We start from the raw sequence: 23754 nt of genomic DNA on the forward strand, positions 1-23754 counted from the left end.
AAATGAAAAAGAGCTGACCCAATAAATGTTACCATAAGAGAGTTTCATTTTGGGGTGCCTGGGTGGCTCAGTCAGTTAAGCATCCAACTCTTGATTTCAGTTCAGGTCATGATCTCAGGGTCATGAGATCGAACCCTCTGTTGGACTCTGTGCTGGGTGTGGAGTCTGCTTGGGATTCACTTTCTCCCTTTCCCTCAGCCCCTCTCCCCTAGTCCCTCTCCCTCTCTCTTTCTTTCTTCTTTCTCTCTCTCTCTCTCTCTCAGAAAAAGAGTGTTCCATTTTGTGAACAAATGCCTGTTTGGGGCAGTGGGGAGGAAGCTAGCCTGGTGGGACCCCAGAGTCTTGCTCTGTTGGTTTCTTCAGTGCAGGAAAGCTGTGAGTTGCTCCCCTTGATGCTCTAGCTTTACTGTGCTCTCCCAATGTGTCTTCTTCCCCTGCTGCCACTTCTCCATCAGTCAGACCTCAGGCCTTTTTTGATGTTCCCAACGGACCTGGCCAAGTGGCGGAGATTCTTTTTCCCACATGCATCCTCACAGTTGAGTCACCTGGGGTCCTTGTAAGTAGGAGCCCAGCTCAGTCAGTAGAGGGAGGCTCTGTGTGAGCAAGGGAAACCCAAATCAAACCACTTTCATTGGCTCACAGGAATCAACTCTTGATGAGGGCTGGTATAGATCTGGCCTTGGGGCTGTGGGACCCCAGGCCAGAACCACCTTTCTCTCTCGTGTCTCACCTTCTTCTGAGCGATGGCTTCCTTCTGATAGGACAGGCATCTCTAAAACATCAGACAGGGATCACAGACAGATTGGGCCTTACATCACTGGGACTCTTGTCCCTCAAGAGTACAGGAAGTTCCACTCTGCTAGCTCCTGTCAAAAGAAATTTCAGAGGAAGGATTGGGATTCGCTCAGGGATTTGAAGAACTGTGACTGGATCAGACCGTGTCACATGACCAGCCCTGCAGCATGAGAAGTACTGGAAGAAGGAAGTCTGTGTTGCCTACAAGTTAACAAGGAACGTTCAGTGCTTTGTAGTAAAGCAGAGTGAGGGTTGGAGGGTGATAGGCTGAGTTGAAGTTTCAGTGAGGAAGAACACTGCGTGTTGAGGGTGGCGGGTCAAAGGTGAAAAGCTCTGCTACCTCGGGGGGACCAAACCTCAGGGTGGTGAGAAAGGGGGTAGATGCCAGGTCTTGCCCTGTTTTGTTCTATAGGCAATTGGGAACTCGAAGCTTTGAGCAAAGAGGTGACATCACTGTATTTCTGTTTCGCAGCGAGGACTGGAGTGCCTCCAAAGCTTTCTTATGCCATCCCACAGAGAACTGACAGTGTTTCCATAGCACTCTGGGGTAACAGCTGATGGTCATGGCCTCGGGCTTATTGGATGCCCCCAGGGCTGGGGCAGTCGCTGTCTGGGCAGGAGGAGAGAGAAGAGCTGCTGGCAACAGGGCGAGGGTGCCTAGGTGAGGGCTTGCCAGGGAAAGAACATGTGCAGAGTCCTACATGCGAGTCCAGGCAAGAGAAGATGGAACCTGTTCCCAGAACCAAGTCATGGAAATTGGGAGAAGGGAAGCAGAAGATCGGGAGCAAAGTATAATGAAGTCCTCGCATCTCACACTGGCCCTTATTTTCAGATTTCAGTAAAATTGTCAACATAATCATTCAAGTTTCACCTCTTTTCCCTCATTCATTCTTCCTCCCCTGAACCCTCTGTCTATAACCCCTCTTGCTTTCCTTATCTTGGAGGTAATTTAGGAATCACCTGGAAAGGTGGTTGACATACACAGAACCCGAGGCCTCAGCCGGAGATTCTGATTCCATAGGTCTGGGATGGGGCTCAGGCATTTGCATTTTTCCAAGGATTTCTAGTAGTTCTATAAAAGCCATACTTTTACAAAAGAAACACAAGGCCTTTGCCAACACTCTTCACTAGAGTCAGTGGACTCTGTGGGCCCCTTGATGCTTTGAGTTTCATTACTCTAGTGACCGTGAATTGTGATTCTGTATGTGTTTTTTCCACAGAATCATGACTGCTTTAAGTGTCAGTGAATCTCCTATAAACATTAATTGAATTGAGTTGAAAGCCTATAAAGGAGAAGGGATGAAAAGATGTGGAGAATCCATGAAATAGGCAGGACTATCTCAATAATCAGGCATTTATAATAGTTTAAGTTTATTTTTATGTTTTTGGTATATTAAGAAAGGTGGTTCAGTTTTTATGCTTGGATCCTCCCTTAAAAACAAGCCCTGGGGGCCCCTGGGTGACTCAGTCGGTTAAGCGTCCAGCTCTTGATTTTGGCTCAGGTTGTGATGTCAGGGTCAAGTTGTGAGATCAAGCCCCATGTCAGGTTCTGTGCTAGACATGGAGCCTCCTTAAGATTCCCTCTCTCCCTCTGCCCCTGCCTCCACCCTGCTCCCATGGTCCTGCTCTCTCAAAAAACAAAATAAACAGAAATTTTGTTTGTATTTTCTCATATGTTAAACTCACTGTGCTCTTGGTTGTTAGGTTTTCTAGAAGAGGCAATCCATGATATGGCAAATTCATGCCTTGGAATAATTAATTTATCTCCCATGAGTGAGTATTTTATTCTGAGAGTATCCAATTCACCCTGAGCCCCCCCAAGACCTGACTTTAATCAATACAGAGAAAGCTTTTTAATTGAACTTTGTCACTGCTAACACTTGACACTGACTAGTGGAATGTGCTTTCATATCTGCAAAGTCTTTACCGAGAATATGCAGCTATTCTTTGGACTGTGTTTGTCTACAGTTGAGTCCGTACTTGCTTCAGTTCCCACGGAAGAGGTAGAATGGGAGCAGAAGAATTTTGCAACGTTCTTCTTATCTGTTTAACTCATATTCCAAGCAGTTCAGATTACAGAAAGCGTCATCTAATCTGGGAATGGAAATTAGAGATTTGACCCCTTCTGAAAAAAAATGAAAGCACTTGTACTTAGAAACTGAATACACTGAGACATGGCATCACCCTATGTACATAAACACAGACAGGATATATATTTTTTATCTTTACAACCAGAGATCTGCTGTCTCCAACCCGCCTCCAGTATCGATGCTGGTTTTTTTGGTTCTACAGATCCCAGTCGTCTAATTGAAAGGTTCGGGATCTTCATTAAACTAATTTCAGCCAGTATTATTTGACCATGCATCTTGGTACCATGATGTGCAGACAACCACGGTAAGCATGGCTGAATGCTAACCCCACACTTTCAGAGCATACATTCTGGTAGAAGGGACTGAATGTCTACAGAAGAGTGGTTCATGGACCGCCAAGATGGCATCATGGAACAGTACAGAGAAAAGTCTTTGTTGGAATTTTTCTCTTCAGAAATAGTCAAATGACAGATCCTTTAAAGACAAGGTCTGTTTTTCCCTTGGAAGACTCTGCTGAGATAGTATTAGCTGGCATGAAGTTCTCGCATGCTGTATTTAGCATGACGTAGTGGTGAAGAAAACCTCAATTGCTGGTTTACTGCAAAAACCACTAATTATAGGGCTTTAGCTTCTCGGTCTCTAAATTGGTGATAATCACCATACGTTTATGTTAAAACGTAACATGAGGTAAGGTAATAACAAAGCAGAAGGCACCAGTGAATTCTATACATACCTTACCTCTATGTGGCCCCACAGAATGGAAGCAGCACCTGTCAAAAGCACAGACACGTTTTGATATACTGTAGGGGCCAAATAGGTGCTACCATGGATTTTGTCAACAAAATGATAGGCCACTGCAAGAAATGAGTGGACTCCAGCCTCTAGGTTCTTGTCCCTCCAAATCTGTTTTCCATAGTTCCCGCAGAGTTCCCTTTCTAGAACTCAGAATCTGGCCATACCACACCACTGTCCCTATGAACAGTTTATACATATATTCATTGATTCAAAACACGCTAATCACCTGCTGGACACTACACTAAACGTTGATGATACTTTTTTTTTTCTCCTGAAACTACCAGTTGGATTAGGAAAATAGACATTAATTATATGAGCAAAGATATAATCTCTCACGTTTTCCCTCTAGCCTATGGAATAAAGTGGAAACTCCTGAAGGTAACATATAGCAGCATTATTTGTCATTATCTAGACACTAACTCCTTTCATCCTTGTATCTTAATATTATCATCCCTCTCTTTGGCCACCAAAATCATTCCCCATTGACTGCATATGCCAGCCTGTTTCTTCCTTTCAGGCCTTTGCACATGGCCGCATCTTCTTCTTTTTTTTTTTTTTTTTTTTGGCTCACTTCTTCCTGGTTCCTGAGCTCTTCACTTAGCTGTGGAGATGTGACTCAAATGGACCCCCTTCTGTGGCAAAGGTCATGATTTTCTTCCCTGCAATCCTAATCCCATTTCTGACCCTTGCACTGTTTTGCCACTTTGATATCTTTGTGACCCTTTTTCTCTGAGACCTTGAACCCTTAAAAGTAGAAGCTATGTCTTATTTGCTTTTATCTTTCTAGACCCTAGCACAGAACTTGCCCCCAAGTAGATGGTAAGAAAATGTTGGTTGATATTAAATGTCCTTCATAACCATATTAGCCAAATAAGGAGACTAGAAAAGAGACGTGCGTGGGAAGAGGGGAAAACTTAGTGACATAGGTTCATAGAAATAAGGTCATATTGCAAATCCTAAAGGCCAGTAGTCCTCTATTTGAAGGCTCTTCAGGGTTAAGAAGTCCAACTAGAGGGTGGCACAGTTGGTTGAGCATCTGACTTATGGTTTTGGCTCAGGTCATCATCTCAGGGTCTTGAGTTCCAGTCCCGCATTGGGCTCTGTGCTCAGTGCTGAGTCTACTTCAGATTCTCTCTCCCTTTCTTTTTGCCCCTCCTACATATGTGCTCTCTCTCTCTCACTCAGGTAAATAAACCTTTAAAAAAGAAAAAAAAAAAACGTAGAATTTTCTAAAATGTAATGAGTCTCTTTAGGTTATTATTTGATGTGGATATTATCTATCATGTCGGTGTTCAGGCCTGAAATCCTCATGGGTGTCCGTGCTGATGGAAGAGGGAATCTCACTTCTCTGGAAATGCAGCACTACTGTGATAACATTTGAACATGAGCCTGTACCCAAGGACACTCCTGGCCAGGCACTTCAGACCCTGTGAGGCTGAGGACAGTCAGACAGCAGCCAACACCATTCTCACCTCATACGTTTCTTGTGCTTCCTTTAGAAAAATGAGAAAGAAGCAAAGTTATGGTGCCAAGACCATCAGCTGTAGATGATGGTTTATGCAGAGGTGGGAGAGAAGACTTCTATTCTATTCTATTTCTGGGAGACTGTGTTGCATTTGCCTCCCTCGTTGTGTGTACTTGTAATGTTACTGCAGTGAGGGGGTTTGACTTCAGGTCAGAGTATACCATGACAAAAAACCTCTTACAGTGAAAACACCTCCTGGTCTTTGCATGAGTTTGTAGAGGACAGGCCAGGGCAGGGACGTTTGGACCATCTGTCCCCAGCCTGTAGTATGCATCAATGTCATAGACATCCCCAGGCTTCTTGAACGAGGCACTACCAGATGCTGAGGCCTCTGGTTCCCACCATGGGCATTCTTCTCCCTCCAGTGTCTCACTGTGCTGGTAGGAAATAGCTTTAAGTTACAGCGAGGTGTCTGGCAGACATGAGCATTACTGCTGGTGTCACGTTAAGGACACAAAGCGATGGAAATTGATCCCGTGGACATTCATGCAAAATTCATTTATTTTTTTTATTCTTACACCAAAGCTATGTTTTTCAATAACTTCCAAGTAAAATTTTTATTGACTTGATCATATAATGAAGTTAAGATTACTTTTGACCTTTATGGTTTACCTTTTGCCCAGTGACTGACAGGAACGCAATCTTAAGAGGGAGATGTTTATCTATTCACAAAACCAATATTCTCCAGCCTTTTAAAAATCACTTTTTGAGTGATTAAAAATAATCTGAAGCCAGGAGAGAGAGAGGGATATAGGGGTAGTATGAAAAATGGAGGGATTTCAACTCTGTAGCTGATGTTTTATTTTATTTTATTATTTATTTATTTATTTACTTTAAGATTTCATCTATGTATTTGACAGACAGAGATCACAAGTAGGCAGAGAGGCAAGCAGAGAGAGAGAGGAGAAAGCAGGCTCCCCGCTGAGCAGAGAGCCCGATGCGGGGCTAGATCCCAGGACCCCGAGATCATGACCTGAGCTGAAGGCAGAGGCTCAATCCACTGAGCCACCCAGGTGCCCCTGTTTTATTAAAAAATATATATATATATATAAATTGATTAGAAAGAACTGGGTAGTGGATACTTCAGTGTTTATTTTCTATATTTGTCTCTAAGTTTAAATGCTTTATAATAAAATCATTTAGAGGCACATTTTGCATGGCATTAGAGAATTTCAGGAAGTAATAGGACCATTAGAATTTGTTTTTGTTACAATGTTTTAGCCTGATAACATTTAAGAAAGGCTCATTAGTTTGTGTTGCTGTATACATCTTTTTTTTTCTTTTTTGATAAAACACATTTTGCTTTAGATTGGTAATCAGTTTAGTTGGGCTTTTGCCTTCATTACTTTGTATCGGACAACTCTTACTTTTTGAAGTCTGGTTAATGAAAAACCGAACTATGAAAGATGAAGATGTTCAGAACCATTGTGAACAAATAGTTTTTATGGCAGTGGAGACTGGCAAGATGCCCTATGAGGCTCATTCAGAGAGGTGCCACTGTTCTCCTCAGTCGCTCTTGTCTGCTGGTGGAGGTTCTAGCCTATGAATTGAGCCAGCAGGACAGAGCGTCTGTCAGCTTCCATCACCAAGCACACTCAAGCAACTCTGGCCCCGATCATTGGGAGATAGGCACTTGGTTGTGGGCACCACGCCAGGGAGGGGAATGCCAGCAATGGTATGATCCACAGAACACTGGCTCCCAGAGATTCTCATCCCCAGACCCTCCTTGCAAGTATATTACCTTACATGGCAGAAGGGACTTTGCAAGTGTGATTACGTTAGTGTCTTGAGATGGGAGATGACAATGGATAAAATCACAAGAATACTGAAGAGAGGACAGTAGGAGGGTCAGCCGTCAGAAGGAGACATGACCACCTCCTTGGGATCACGGGTTCCTGAGCCAAAGCAGGTGAGCAGGCTCCAGATGAGGAAAAGGAAGGAACTATCTCCCTGAGAGCTTCCAGAAGGCACAAAGCGCTATCAGCCCCTTGATTGTAGCCCAGTGCAAGTGGTTTTGGCCTGCTGACCTCTGCAAGCATACGATGATGAATCTGCGTCATTGTCACTAAGTTCTGGCTAATTTCTTACCACAGCCATTGGAAACAAATACAAACAACCTCGTACTTGAGAAAGGCTGAGCAAGGGCTTGGTAGAGGAGTGAGACTTCCTCCCCTGCTGAGGTGACCATGCTCACAGCGCCGGCTTTGAGTCAGACTGCTTGAGTAAAACTCCTGGCACCACCCTTTATTAGCAGTCCTCTTGGATTAGTGGCCTCTGCCTGCCTTTGTTCTCTCATCTGTAAAATGGGAACACTAACAGAACTTGCTTCAGAGGTTTGTAATGAGGTGAACCAACATAATCCACACAGAGTGCTTACAGAGAACCTGGCGCAGAGCAGGGAAGCTATAAAGGGTGACTTATTATAGAAGCCCTCAGCTATTCAAAGGCCTTGCCATGTGTTTGTGGTTGCTGAATTTTATTAGCTGACTTAATAAGGCACTCTTTCTTTTGGGAACCACGTGAATTATGCATTCCTCCCTCATATAAATCTTAAAGAAGTACCCACCCATTCTGGGGCCTGTGACATTGTGGCTAAATGCAGGGTTCCTGACCTGGCGGGGGTCTTTGTTTTCTTTTAATAGGGGCACACAGATAAAGAGACAAGTTGCAGGGAAATGGGTTCATGATTACCCGTTTAGGTCTTTACTCAGAGGACCCTTATGTTTGTGTTCTTCTACCTATCCGTCTGCTTGCAGTAGGAAGATTTTCCTAAAAGTAAAGATTTTCCTGAAGTAGCAGAAAACTTCCCAGGGTAAGGAGGACTTCATGCAGTGGTTGGGGGTGGGGTGAGTTTAGGATCACGGTAGCTCTGAAATGAGGAGAATGTGGAAAGCTTCACCGATGGTGACCAGCGGCTGGCTTAGAGCACAGTGATCACTCAGTGGAAGGTGGACTGCTCACTCAAATTCTGTCTTCCTTCATTCTAGAATGCCTTCTGATAATGAAGTCATTTGTTTCCTAGTATACATGTCTCTATTTTTTATTTAATTTTTTTCATCATGATACATATGCTCTTTAATCCCCTATTTCCCCCAACCCCCTACCCACCTCCCCTCTGGTAACTACCAGTTTGTCCTCTTTAGTTAAGAGTCTGTTTCTTAAAAAAAAAAAAAAAAAGAGTCTGTTTCTTGGTTTTTCTCTTTTTCTCTCTTTTTCCCCTCTTTGCTTATGTGTTTCTTAAATTCCACACAGGAGTGAAACTATATGCTATTTGTCTTTCTCTGACTTATTTTGTTTAGCATTATACTCTCTAGCTCAGTCCATGTTATTGCAAATGGCAAGATTTCATTCTTTCTATGGCTGAATAATATTCTATTGTTTGTATCTGCCACATTTTCCTTATCCATTCATCAATTGATGGACACTGGGGCTGCTTCCATATTTTGGCTATTGTAAATAATGCTGCTATAAACATAGGGGAGCATGTATCCCTTTGAAATAGTGTTTTTGTATTTTGGGGGTAAATAGTGCAATCCCTGGGTCATAGGGTAGCTCTATTTTTAATGTTTTGAAGAACCCCCATACTATTTTCCAGAATGGCTGCACCAATTTGCATTCCCACCAACAGCTCATGAGGGTTCCCCTTTCTCCACATCTTCTCCAACACTAGTTGTTTCTTATGGTTTTGATTTTAACTGGTGTGAGGTGGTATCTCTTTGTGGTTTTGATTTGCATTTCCCTGATTATCAGTCATGTTGAGCATCTTTTCATGTGCCTATTGGCCTTCTGTATGTCATCTTTGGAGAAATGTCTATTCATGTCTTGCTCACATTTTTTTAAAAGATTTTTTTATTTATCTGACATAAAGAGAGCATGAGAGAGGAGAAGGTCGGAGGGAAGAAGCAGACTCCCCATAAAGCTGGGAGCCCGATGCGGGACTTGATCCCAGGACTCCGGGATCATGACCCGAGCCGAAGGCAGTCACCTAACCAACTGAGCCACCTAGGCACCCAATTGCTCACATTTTCTAATTGGATTACTTGTTTTCTGGGTATTGAGTTGTATATGTTCTTTATATATTTTGGATACTAACCCTTCACTAGATATGTCATTGGATATGTCATCTTCTCCCAATCAGTAGGTTGTCCTTTGGTTTTGTTGATTGAATTCTTCATTGTGCAGAGAACTTGTTATTCTGATGAAGTCCCAAAGCCTTTCTTTTTTTTTTTAATTTTTTTTTTTTTTTTTTGCTTGTATTTCCCTTGCCTTAGGACACATGTCTAGAAAAATGTTACTACAGCTGGTGTCTAGTATCGGTGTCTCTTTAGATGGAACTTAGGATGAGCTGTCACCAAGCTTATACTGACTTTCCCTTTGTAGGTGGCATTTGAGATGGGCAGGGGTAACATTTCAGAAAGAGAGGAGTGTATGCCCACAGGAAGGCAAGAAGATAGGAAAGAGCAGGGAAATTACAGACAGACAAGGCATATGGTATATGCTGGCTAGAGATGGGGTAAGAGATGAAACTGGATTTGTCCACTGAGTGAAGAGTGTAAAGATTTTCAGACATCCAACCTAGGAGCACAGACTTGACATCGAGGGCCCTTCCCTTACCAGAGTGTGCACAGGTACTCTATTAAAATAATTTCCGTCAGAGAGGAAATCAAGCTCTGTGGTCCCAGAGTTTTGAAGATACTGGGGGAATAGGAAAACGGGTTTCTGTTCTCTAGGTGACCTCAGAGCCTATAACTATGTTGTGAATTTTCCAGAGGTGGAACTAAGACGTTGGGATAAAGGAAGAGTAAGTGGGTCCAAGAGATACTTGGGATGAGGAGGAGAAAATAATTGGCGACCAATGAGATAGCGGGGTGGGGGACACGGAGAAGGTGTGGCAGGGAGAAAAAGCCAAGGAGACTACAGTTTCAAGGTTAGCATTTTAGGGGCTAACTAGAGCGATAGAGAAGACGAAACTGGTTTTACAGGAGGAGAGCGGGTTTTGAATATATTGCGGACCTGTTCTATTTGTGATGCTGGCAGGTGCCGATGCCCTACAATGGACTACAAAGCTGGGCAGAGCTGAGAAGTTCCAGCCATAGGTATTGATGAGGTCTTTCAGAGACAGTGGGGTTTCAACGATGCAGATCACATTCACTTATACCAATCCATCAGCGAGGTTACAGTGATGGGCAGAAGGGTTGAGCCATGACTTAGCTCTTAAGCGCAGAGTCTTCTATTTGGATTAGGGTCATTGTCGTGTTTAAATAGAAACTGTATCTCTCCTTGCAGAATCACTGCTTGTGCAATGACTATGAATAAGTATGTGGAAGAAAACGTATCTCAGAAGTCGTACACCACCATCAAGTATTTCATGAAGATGCTGAGCAGCGTCAGCGAGACCCTGATCTTCATCTTCATGGGCGTGTCCACTGTCGGGAAGAACCACGAGTGGAACTGGGCCTTCGTGTGCTTCACTCTTGCCTTCTGTCTGATCTGGCGAGCGCTGGGTAATGGTGCTTGTTTCCCGAAGGGACACCCGACAACACTCACTAGAAGAACGGGGCTTGCTTCTTCTCGTCCCTCCCCTTGGCTGCTGGCTACTTCATCTGCTGCTACTGCTGCTTCCTCTCCCTCTCCCTCACCTCTCCCCCACTCCTCATGGATTCTGTTCATCCCCAAGTACCTTCATGACTTTGCTGTAAGTCACACTGACCTCTCTTGGCCTCCCTGAGTTCCCATTTCCCCCTGTTACCCTGGAACAACAAATGCCCGTGAGCAGAGGAAAAGGGGAGAGACTGTGGGGCTCATAAGGCACCTCGGCCTGTCACAGAAGCGCAGAGAATGAGTCTTCCTGGTTTCACATTCTGGCCTCACACACTCTGTTTTCTTTGGTTTTGCTTTTCGTTCTCAGGTGTCTTTGTCCTGACTCAGGTCATTAATTGGTTCCGGACGATTCCCCTGACCTTTAAGGATCAGTTCATCATTGCCTACGGCGGGCTCCGAGGTGCCATCTGCTTTGCGCTCGTGTTTCTCCTCCCTGCTGCTGTGTTTCCTCGGAAAAAGCTGTTCATTACAGCTGCAATCGTTGTCATATTCTTTACTGTCTTCATCCTGGTGAGTAAGCTTCTCCCTCTCGGCAGAGTCTCTCCGGTTACCGAGAGGAGACAAGATCTTTCAGGCTCTTACAACAAATTCCTTTCACAAGAGGCCAAGTGGCTAACGTGTGTTGCGGCTTTGGTCGTCATGATGTTTGGGAAAATGCTGCTTCCTGGTGTCACCTGATTGGGCAAGGGCCCAAGAGAATCCAATCTAGTCACTTGGCTCACATGCAGGGATTCTTATTTAAGGAAACTCAGCTTAGTGATCTAAGCTTACTAGTGGAAACTAATGAACCGAGCTCGCTAATCCTTTTCATTTATGTCACTCCCTGACCTAGTAAATATACTCATTACATGCTACTTGTGTAATGACCTTCCAGCAGCAATTTGACATTAGTTGACAGCATAGTAGTGTGTCCCTTGAAATGGTGGGATGTGTGACTACATGCTTAGTATTGCGAGGCAGGAAGTGTGGTGGGAAAACGGGTTTGGGTCTTTGACTATCAGTCTCTTCAAGTGACTAAACCAGTCCTTAGGAGATTCTGTTTTGCAGATACCCATTTAGTAAATACGTATTAGGCTCCGGCTATGTGCTGGACAGTGCTCTAGGGGCTTGGGATCTGTGAGTGAACAAAAGGCAGAAATATCCCTGTGCTAGCGAACTTACATCCCAGAGGGGATGGCAGATACTGGACACTAGACATGCGGAGTGAGTAAATTATAGAGTATATAAGGTGAAAGGTGCTGTGTTTCAAGAAGCAGAGTAGTGAGTGGGGGGAGCTGCACTTCTAAATATAATTGTTATAGAAAGCAATGGAGAAAAAATGACATTTGAGTAAAAGCTTGTGGGGGATAGTGAAGGAGTTAGCTAAGCCGAAGAACATTACAGACTGATAGGACCAAAGGTATATAGGCAATATGTTCCTGGCCAGTGTGGCTGGAGGGATGGGGATAAACACGGTGAGGGAGACTCTGGGGTCCTCAACAGGATAAGGCCACACGGGCCCATGTAGGGGCTGGCTCTTCAAGTGGAAGGGAAGCCATTGGGTTCTGTGTAGAAGCGTGATGTGTTTTGACCGACTTTGTAAAAGGATCACCTTGGACACTGAAGAACAGTCTGCTAAGAGGACAGGATAGACATGGAAAATGTAGTGCAGAGGCCAATGTAGCCACCAAGCAAAATGGGTCCTGAGAAGGACTGAGATTCTCAAATCTCAGGATCCCCAGTGGGGTAGACGTGGGTGTGAGGGAAAGAGCCATCCCGGAGGACTCCAGAGCTTCTGGTCCAAGCTGCTGGGAGGACAGACTTCCTCTCACATGAGAAGGGAAGTGTGTGGATGGAGAGGATGGGACTTGGTTTACTAGCATAGCCGGTGAGGGGTGCCGATTTGACCTACAAGCAAAGGGATGAGCGGGAGGCAAGGTACTGGGTCTGAAGTTCAGGAGGAAGTCGAGAGCTGGTGTTTGAGGTGCTGAAACTGGACAGGATGGTCAAGGGAGTGAATATACATCCAAGAAGCCAGGACACAGGACCAGGAACTGGTATCTACGGCAGCCCAAACTTAAGACACGTGGGAGAAGAGGAAGGCAGCCAGGGAGCCTGAGGGCAAGTTTTGATGACAAAGGGGGAAAACTGGGAGGTACTTTTTATTTATTTATTTTTGTTTATTTTTAGGGGGTAATTTTTATTTACTTATTCTTTGTTTTAAAGATTTATTTATTTATTTGAGAGAGAGAGAGAGATGGGGACTGGAGGAGGGACAGAGAGGGTGGGAGAGGGGCAGACCCCTCACTGAGCGTAGAACCAGATGCAGGGATCCGTGATCCTGAGATCACAGCTTGAGCCAAACAAAACCAAGAGGCAGGTGATAACTGACTGTGCCATCCGGACACCCCTTTAGGAGGTACTTTAAGAAAAAAAATTTGTTTAATAGTTCATCACAGAATGTTTCTAGTTGCCTGACTCTGGTCTAAGCTCTTTTTATATTATCTCATTTAATCCTCATAACAACTCTATGGCACAGAACTCTAGGAGTCACTGTTATTATTCCCATATTACAGATGAGGACACTGAGGCCCTGAGCCTGCGCTTCAGTGCCTTTCTCAAGTCTACACAGATAGTAAAAAGTGAAACAGGAATGAGTTTGGTGTTAACTGTAAATAAATTGCATAGTAAGAGTTCAATATTGTAACTCACTGTGCTCCTTCTCCTTCTGCTGATCAGTTCCCCAAAAAGCAGTTCATCCTTCATCCATTGACACCTCCCAGGGCTGGGGACTGTGGGCTGTCCTGTGTGAGGAATCCAGGAGAAGAATGCCTTGGGAGCCCCTGTCCTAAGTCAAGAAGTGGCCACTTCTTTGTTGTCTTTGTCACCAGCACCTTCCTGCTGCTGGTACTCATCAGTGATGGCTATCTTGTGTCAGGCACTCAAACAAGACCTCTTCTGTATGTGTTATCTCATTTCATCCTCACCACACACCTTTGAGAATGAGCCCCGTGAGTCTGAAACAGAGAAAGGAGACAGACCCAAGGGTACATGTAAGTGAGTGACAGAAGCTGAACTTGAGCCTAGGACTCTGACCCACAGACCAGCTGAGACTGACTGACCTCCGTTGGCTTCACTCAGAAGACATTGTTGACCAGGTCGTGGTTAGTAATAGCTTCAGTTAAAGTAAATACATGCTAGTTTTGGTTCAAATATCCCATGTACTTCTTATACTTTGGGAGATACCTGGGTGTAGAGGAGAAGTGAATGCCCTTTCCTTTATCTTTTTACTAGAGTGTTTATAGGATCCTTGTAAAAAGTCATCCAATTTGCTACTCCCACACTTTACCTGAGGCAAAATGGCACATTGAATTCATTTTGCCTCCAGCCTTTTAATCTCTCAGGAGCATCCTAGGGCATCAGGCTTGAGGGGAAAAGTCAGGTGGGGGTGAATGACTCAACCGCTTCTCCTAGGCCAGCTGCCCTGTCCTTCAGCACTCCCCACGAGCCCTGCCAAGGTTTAGTCAGTGCCCCGGACTCCTCCGTGCTCTCAGAACTGAAGGTGTCAAATACAAAAATAGAACTGTGTTGGTCTAGTGTAACTAGGAACTGGGTCATTTGGAGATGAATATATCAGCGGCCATTATCCACCCAAGTGTATCTGCGGGGCAGAAGTAACCCCCTCCCCCAACCTCATGGACACATGCATTTGTAAAACCCAGTAAAAATGACTAAATAGGAAGATGTAATTCAGGAGAGGACGTACAAAAGACAAGCTCAAATTTTCAGTCAGTATATTCAACAGACAGAAAATTACGTTTCTACAATCAGATGAAAACATAGCATAGGAAAAAGGAAAGTATTGCAGAAAGGTATACTATTACTCAATGAATGTGTGCATAGGTGATTAATACAGAGTCTCTTTATTATACTCCTATCTTGGCTTTTGGGAATTGTAAAGTGACCAAAAGATATAGGTGAAATTTGGATTCCTCATCTTCAAGCCTGCACACCCACTTGGAAAGAATAGCATGTATAGCAATATTTAACAGAATTTTTGATGTCACAAATGAAAAAAGACAGAAGCCGCAAACAGAATAGCTTAGACTTATTGGCTATATTTGGTATTATAAGCATATCATATTAACCCTTCAGAGATTTTGCGGGGGTCAGTATTCAGAGTGTGTAACCATACCCCCCAGGCGGTCTTCTCTTTCAATTAGGTTGAAGGGATAACCTGGCGAAGCTCTCTCTGATGCCTGTGGGGAAGAAGAATTTCTGCAGTTCCGTTCATACTATAATCTTCCTGTCATTGTTGTCTGTCCCACCCTTTTGTGGGCATAGATTGGAGACTAATCTGGCTCTTATGAGACTCTGGGTTATGAATACACACGTGCATACCCACACAAACACACACACACACACACACACACACACACACTCCCTTCAAAAAGGATATTTTTTTTTCCAGAATACATCAATAATTAAGGAACTCAGGGAAAGAAGCCTGAAAGAAAATACTTAATGGGTTATGAACAGAGTAGAAATAATTAATCATAATCTTTGCATAACATTTTGTCTTCTGATTAAGGGCTATGCATTCTTTTTCAAGTGACAGCTTTTACGTTGATGGATCTATCATTAAATGTCTAAATGTCTTTTCCCCTTATTTCAGTATTTCTTGTACAATGAACTCTCTTATCCCTAATACTTTTGAGTTAATACTATCTTCTAAAATAGCATTCTTGTGACATATGGTTTATCATTGGAAGCCTAGACTTATAATGAGAATTTTAACATTCCTTGAATCATGCTGATAATTAAGAAAGTAGCCTCTTGATGAAACATATTAACATGTTAGCAGACTACAGTCTTGCTTGTGGAATACTGAATGAGTAAATGATTCTGATTCCTTGGGCATGTGAATTCATTTTCTTTTAGATAAGTTTGGTAATGTTACATAAAACATAAGCTCTTATTTTAAAATTATATTCAAGGGATGCCTGGGTGGCTCAGTTGGTTAAGTGGCTGCCTTCGGCTCAGGTCATGATCTGAGCATCCTGGGATCGAGTCCCACATCAGGCTCCTTGCTCTGAGGGAGCCTGCTTCTCCCTCTGCCTCTGCCTGCCACTCTGCCTGCCTGTACTCTCCCTCTCTCTCTGACAAATAAATAAATAAAATCTTAAAAAAATAAAATAAAATTATATTCAAGATTGCAGGCAAGGTAGAGTACCATAGTAGAAAGCACAGACACTGGAGGAAAGCTGTCCTGGGCTGAGATTCTGGCTGATATTCTGATAGTTATTATCCCAGAACAGCCTCTGTGAGCTTCTGTGGATCCAGAAAATGGTACCTCCCTCCCAGGCAGTAGAGAGGAAATTGGTATGTAAACATAGTATTTGATGATTTAACCTGATGATTTGCTATGTTTTAATTATGACATTAAGTAAAATGGTAGTAGAAGAAAGAAAAACAATGCCCTTCACTGTATGTTTCTTTTCTTTGAAAAGAAAAATGATTGCAGAACAATCTAACAATCTGGTTATTATTTATTTATTATGGAGCAGACTCTCTGAATTCTGAAAATCCATTCAGTGGTTATCTAGAAGCCCATCAGGTAGCAAGGTTAATTGGAATTCATGACAGGACAATCTTTTTGTGCCTCTACTGCAGATCCATGTCATGTCTATTGTGAGTTATTGTCCAGAACTGGAAGCATCTGGGATTTTACCTTATTTGCAAGTTAACAAGTTTAACTTGGCTGTAGAATTTCCAAGGATGCTTGCAGAAGATACCTGACCCCTGCTTCATGGACAAAGGGCTTTATTACTCATGGCCAAAGTAGTAGCCAGAGCTTCCTGTTCACTTGTGTCAGCATTCCAAACACCCCAGGTTTCCCCATGGAGGACCCAGGATAGATGTCCCTGCATGCAATGGGTTGCATTCCAGGATACAGGCACTGAGCAGGAGGATCTCTCTCTCGTTGTCTTGAGGGTGGCATTGCCTCCTCTCTCGATGCTGCTTGTTGCAAATGCAGCCCTGGAAATGGCCTGGGTAAAGGTAGTTGAGGCCCTTGCATCATGGGCACCCCCTGGAAGAGTGTGTGGGACCCTCAGGACTCAGGGTAGATTGGCCTTTCCCAATAATCAAATTCCTCTGGGGGCATCTGGGTGGCTCAGTTGGTGAAAAATCCGACTCTTGATTTCAGCTCAGGTCATATCTCAAGGTCATGAGTTCGAGCCCTATGTGGGGCTCTGCGCTAGGTGTGGAGCCTGCTTAAGATTCCTCTCTCCCTCTCCTCTGCCCCTCCCCACCAATAAATAATAAAAATTGAAAAAAAATAACGTCTGCTGACTCAGCCTGTTGAACTGGGCGATGATGACAACTATTTTATAGACATTGTACTTTAGTTTGTTAAAGGAATGGTCATGTTTAAGATACATATACAGTGCAACAATGACACATTCCTATATTTAATTAACATATACCATTACTAAGCAAATGAATTAGCAAACATTCATTCTGGTCCTACAACAAAATGAGCAAGATGATTAAGATTTTTTTTTATAGAATTTATTTTTATTTTTATTTTTATTTTATTTATTTATTTGAGAGACAGAGATCACAAGTAGGCAGAGAGGCAGGCAGAGGGAGAGAGGAGGAAGCAGACTCCACGAGGAGAAGAGAGCCTGATGCGGGGCTCGAGCCCAGGACCCTGGGCTCATGACCTGAGCTGAAGGCAGCGGCTTAACCCACTGAGCCACCCAGGCGCCCCTGGATGATTAAGATTTTTTAAGATAAAAAATGTAGATGGATAATTTAGAATCTGAGAGAAAGCAATATTTTAGTTGCAAGGGTTTGCGACTGAGCAAGTAGGCAAAAGAAGGTGATATTTAATTTAGTATTAGGGGAGTATTGGGTTTGAAGGATGGGGATCAGGTGTTTGGTTCTGGTCACATATATCTTGGAAGGCCTATTGCCTATTAGACATCCACATGGAGTTATTGACTAGGCAATTGTATGTATGGGTCTAGAATTTATGGGAGAAACCAGAGTGGGAAGTAGAAATTTGAGCACAGGGAGAGTATAGAGGAGGCATGCTAATACCAAGACGTCTAAGAAGTGTTCAGGATCCAGCCAAGGAGAATGAAAAAGGTGAATAGTAAAATGGGAGAAACATCAAGAGGGGCTCATCCACACAAGTGAAGAAAGTATCGAGGAAGGAGAGGGTTCTAGCAACTGTGACAAATGTGGTGCGTAGTCAGGCTAGGCGGGAGCAGAGAGCAGGCTATTGGATGCAGCAAGTCCCTGATGAGTGGACCTACTCACAAGAGGGCTGGGTCAGGGGGCATGGGAACTCTAATCACCAGGATTCCAGGGAGAAGGATAGAGACTGGAGATGGGGAGAAGGATGCAAGTCTGCTGAGGCCTGGGAGAGGAAAGGAGTGATCGTGGGAGGGGAATGTGTGCCAGAGGAGGGTTTTTATTTGTTTTTCAAAGACGGGAGCCATAGCAGCGTGCCTGAATGCTGGTGGGACGGTAGAGAGAAACACTGATAGCACGGTGAAGAGAGAGACGTGATTTAGGGGAAGAGACGGACCTCTGACAGCCAGTTGCTGTGCAGTGTGGTTAAGTCTTGAAAAAAAGATACTCAGAGCCAGGAGGCTGTGGCATGAAGAGCGTGAGCACCCCCGAGAACACTTTTATGGTTCTTGACCACTTATCCATTCAGAGCTACACATCGCATGGGCAGCCGGGCCCATGATCTCTGTGATCAAGTTTGTACCGGGAGCGAGGCCTTACAGAGGATATGGGATAACAGAGCAATAAGCATGACTTTTTGTTGTTGTTGTTAGCGAGTTTCTTTATATTTTCCTGGACATTGTCTACTTAATCAGCAGAGAAATGTAAGACAGCTCCTCCCATCTCTCCGTGTGTGTGCGTGCGTGCGTGTGTGTGTGTGTGTGTAAATTTTAATTAAAAACAAAAAACAAACAAACAAACAAAAACCCAAGAAATCATTTTCTTCCAAAAGCTCAAACCAAAAGAACGCTCCTGACTTTGTCAGACAGCAGTTGTTTTTTTGGTGCTTCATGTTCCTGGGAGCAAAAGCAGGCAGGGCAGGTGGAGACAGAGGTGGCAGAAGGTGGAAAAAACAGAGCTCGCCTGGCTGTCCTCCTGTCCATGCCTGCTGTTAAACCATTCCCTTCCTTAGGTCTGGCCCCGAGGTACTGTGCGCATCGTGCCAAAGCCAAAGTGAATGGGTGAACCTGTCGTTTGTCCTTTGCAAACATGGTTTTCGGTGGTTTGTTGGAAAACCGAGGCATTTCTTTATTGTTTTAACCTATGCAGATGGTAACAAGCTATTTTTCTAAGGCTTATCAGGTTGCTTTCCCACGTGACCTTAAACTGGAAATTTTGCAATGTGGTTAAAATAAGGTGCTTTCTCAAAGGTTAGCTGTTGTTTTTTGGTTTTGCTTGTGTTTTTCCTTTATTTCTCCCAACCCAAGACCCAGGGCTCCTAGAGGATAGCGTCCAGCTTGGGGAACTTAATATGACATTCACCACGTACTCTGTCTCCAAATAGATGGATTGAGGAAGGAAGGAAGAAGGGAGGGAGAGGAACCCATCAAATCATTCCTGCTGACATGACATGACAACTGCCAATACTTCAAAGAGCAAATAGGGGACTCTGAAGGCAGCTGTTTAAGTAGAGGTTGTTCAAAGACAGTGTCCATGACCCGTTGCACATAACCAATACATTTTATTAGTTATAAACTACACTATGTGGTATTTTTAGAAACAGGAGTCGCGCTAGGAACCAGGCCATGCTTGCTTCTGTAGCTGATCAGTTTTTATTTATGACAGCGCACTAGCTTCTAGATTATCTGTCCAGGGGAAGCACTCAACATCTGTACTACGGCATGTGTCCTGTCTTTATTTTAAGCCCTGTATTTACAACTGCTGGGCCCTCCGTGGAGCCTGATTCCTCCTCTGTCTCTCTCTGCCTGCCACTTGTGATTTCTCTCTCTCTGTCAAATAAATAAAACCTAAAAAAAAAAGAGAATAAAAATGTGACGTGGGGCTCGATCCCAGGACCCTGGGATCATGACCTGAGCCGAAGGCAGAGGCTTTAACCCACTGAGCCACCCAGGCGCCCCCACATTTTTATTCTTACTAAAGGATATGGATAGGGGAAAAAAAACATGCAAAACAACAGTTAGTGTCCTTAGAACATTGCACTGATTTTGTTGCCTTTTTTTTTTTTTTTTTTTTTTTCCTGGAGCGCTTATTAAATCTGGGGCTTCATGGAATCTGGAGTTCAGTGGAATCACCCATCACCATAAACAATGTTTACACCCATTTTCATTTACATAAGTTAAAAATTACGGGATACATGTTAATTGGAAAACTGTTTATTACCTCCTGTGTGATTTCAAAGTGACAGACTAAAAGGCCAATAAGACACAAGGTGTGTCTTCTGCCAAATTTGGTCAAAATCAGTTCACACTCCAGAAAGTTGAAGTTAAGCTTAAAAAATTCCCAAAGCCGGATTGATGGAACAGTGAATGACCACCTTTAAAAAGTGAATGTGTGTTTCACAGTTTATATAATCAAAAGCATTTTCAAATAAAGGCATGCATAAAAGTGAGACGAAATCAAATGTGTGGCAGGGAACATATCTCAGTATACCCATCCCTTCCCCACTGCCCCCAATTCTCTTACCACCCCCACGCCATGTGCTCCCCACGCCAAGAAGGGCCGGCCATCTGCCTGCCATGCAGGAGTATCGGGATCTTCTTGGTCCCATGTTCTCACCCCCTCCTCCCTTGGCCTATTTTAGTGTTTGTGTCTCGTAATTTTAAGTATATTAGCTGATTGTTTGTTTTATATTTTTTTAAATTTTTTATTTTTTATAAACATATGATATATTTTTATCCCCAGGGGTACAGGTCTGTGATTGTTTGCTTTGATATCTAAGTTCTACTATAATTCTTCTTTTTCTAAATTTTTCTGACTAATATAGAGCTGACTTTTCTAGTTTTGTTAACAAAAATCCTTTTGGAATATGGTATTGAAATTGTATTGCATGTACTGAGATAAAATTGTCAACATAATATTGTTATGGAATCCCATTATAGTTCTTCTTGTGAAGGTTTTATGCATTTCATGATAGGATTATATATTATATATTGTGTGTTATGAGTGTTATATATATGTGTGTATTATTATATATTATATATACATGGATAGAGTGTATAAGTTTATTGTATATTATACATTGTATATCATATATATTATATATACATGGATTATATATTATACATACATGGATTATATATTATATATATACATGGATAGAGTATATAAGTACATATATTTAATGTGTGTATAGTATATATATTTTATATATTATTATATATTAGCACACCCTAATATATTTTCCCTCTCATGTAGGTGTTTGTTCTCTTTCTTTTTTAAAATTGAAATTTTTTTAAATTTTAAAATTTTTAAAAATTAAGTTAACATTAAGGGTTTTTTTATTAAGTTGACATTATATCTAATCACTTTATTAAACTTTCTTGGTATTTTTAAATGAAAAAGGGATTATCTTAGATATTTTAGTACAAAAACTAAATCACTCATGAGCAACAAAAATCTCCTTATTTCAATTTAAGTATCTACACTTCTACCTCTCTGCCTCTTATTTAACTGACTGGGACATGCAGAACTGTGTCATATAGCAGATAAAGAGTATCCTTGTGTTATTTCCAGTTCTAATGGAAAGGCTTTTAATGTTTAATTATTAAGTCAGATGTTCACTGTAGATTTCTGGCAGATGTCTTTTTTATCATGTGAAGGAAATTTTTCTTCTTAGGTTACTAAATAGCTAAGGTTCTCCATTTTCCAAGTTGACAAATATGCCCCAAATCCTCTGTACCCTTTCTCACTGCTGGCTCTTTACTCGTGGTTGATCCCTGCTATGATGCTTCCGCCATGTTCATTGTTCCCTCTCTATGAGAGGGAACTGGGCTGACTTCCTATGTATCTCTCATTCTTCCTTTAGTGTACTCTGTAACTGTTTTTTGGCTTATCCTTCTCCCTTTAAAACTACAAAGTCCTACCACTGAGGGCCTTAGTTATTTATCTTTGTATCCCAAATGCAAGACCCCAACACGTGTGCCACAAAAGTACCATGAAAATGGCTTTAATAAATTAATGAATGTAAGAATTATTGAAAAGTTTCCTGTGGATAATGAAAGTAGGTGATTCCTTTGTCTTGGATAATACTTTATTAATTCTTGGAATTTCTTTCTTTCTCTCTTTCTTGGAATTACTTAGAATTGGTTTGCAATTTCTTGAACACTATCCATTGTTTGGTTTCTAATAGCATGTGTTGGGACATGGCCCTCTGAAAATATGCCAGTTACTGGAGAGGAGGAAAAATGAATGAAATATTACATATACTGTATTAAATCTTGAGAGGAGGATATCTTTTGTTGGTTATCAAAGCTTGGAAGAATAAAAGTTATTCTTAAATTTTTCACTTAACTTTATAAGAAGATACACTTTTTTTCCTCCCTGTGCAGGGAATTACTATCCGACCACTGGTGGAATTTCTCGATGTTAAGAGGTCTAATAAGAAACAACAAGCTGTCAGTGAAGAAATCCATTGCAGGGTAAGTGTTAATGTAGTAATCATGATTTAAATGATAAAAGAAAAACTTGTTGTGTTCAGTCGACAGCTTGGCATTCTGGTGCTCATTTCTTGAAGGAGAGAGAAATGGCAGAGGGTAAAAGGGAGAGGGCCAAAGAGGGCATGAGTTGGGGGTGTGAGCACAGCCCCATAGTGACTTCTCCAGATTAACCTGCTAGACCTCGGGTGCCTGGGGGGCTCAGTGGGTTAAAGCCTCTGCCTTCGGCTCAGGTCATGATCCCAGGGTCCTGGGATTGAGCCACACATTGGGCTCTCTGCTCAGCAGGGAGCCTGCTTCTCCCTCTCTCTCTCTGCCTGCCTCTCTGCCTATTTGTAATCTCTGCCTGTCAAATAAAATCTTAAAAAAAAAAAAAAAAACCTGCTAAACCTCCTGGGAATGGGAGAACAAGGAATCCCTCTGGTTACTTCCTTCAGTCTGAAAATGTTTCTATTTGAAAATTATCACCATATTTCATATTTTCCAAAATTATGAATAGACTATTATGATGAGAAAAATAACCTGAGAATTGCTTATTATTGATATAGTAAAATCAATGTATTTGGAGAGGAATCATTGTTTCATTGCTTCTTGTGAAAACAAAATGGAACAAACAAACAAAAACCCAACAATAGAAGAAAAGCAAAAATGGTTAGGGTCTTTGAAATTTAGGCATGATGTAAGTAGAATGTAAATTACTCATTTCAGGTAATAATCAGTAGCCTACTTTTTCTGTTTCAGTTTTTTGATCATGTGAAGACTGGAATTGAAGATGTTTGTGGACACTGGGGTCACAACTTCTGGAGAGACAAGTAAGAAGGTCTTATGCCATTATATTATGAAGGGGCTCTGGCTCACTCTGGAGGCAGGACTTACTGACCTGTGTTATTTTTCAGAGCTGCGAGTCTGTCCTGTGTTGTTCCATAGTATCCTTTGAGATAAAGTTCAGCAATCACAAAAACCCAGAGCAAAATAGAAGCTTATCTTGCTCTTCAGTAAAAAGCCAGACCTCTGTGGCAATGTAGTTGTAATAGGTGAGCTTTGCTCCACAGACTTGTCATGGTCCCAGGATGCTTCTGTCCTGGTGAATCTGCAAACAATTTCCATTTTCAAGGTTGCCTCTTGGACCAGAATGGCTGTTCCAGCATTAGCCATCATGCACACATTCCAGGCTGTGTGTAGGAAGAAAGATAATGAAGAGACAAAGAATATGTACTACTGGTTTCCTCCTAACTGGAGTTACCGGAAGCTTTCACACCATTCTTCCAGTTAC

The 23754-nt window shown here is 42.5% G+C and overlaps 1 protein-coding gene across 2 annotated transcripts in view; it reads left to right on the plus strand.

Annotated features, from left to right (window-relative positions):
• SLC9A2 (solute carrier family 9 member A2) overlaps positions 1-23754 on the plus strand; it is a 101629-nt gene that overhangs the window by 51454 nt on the left and 26421 nt on the right. For both annotated transcript variants that reach the window (XM_059406353.1, XM_059406352.1), the window contains exons 4-7: positions 10492-10709; positions 11114-11316; positions 22377-22466; positions 23223-23293. In XM_059406353.1, coding sequence (XP_059262336.1) covers positions 10492-10709; positions 11114-11316; positions 22377-22466; positions 23223-23293 — 582 coding nt within the window. The remainder of the gene's footprint in view (positions 1-10491; positions 10710-11113; positions 11317-22376; positions 22467-23222; positions 23294-23754) is intronic.

Source organism: Mustela nigripes, chromosome 7 (assembly GCF_022355385.1).
Source record: "Mustela nigripes isolate SB6536 chromosome 7, MUSNIG.SB6536, whole genome shotgun sequence".
NCBI classification, from domain to species: Eukaryota; Metazoa; Chordata; class Mammalia; order Carnivora; family Mustelidae; genus Mustela; species Mustela nigripes.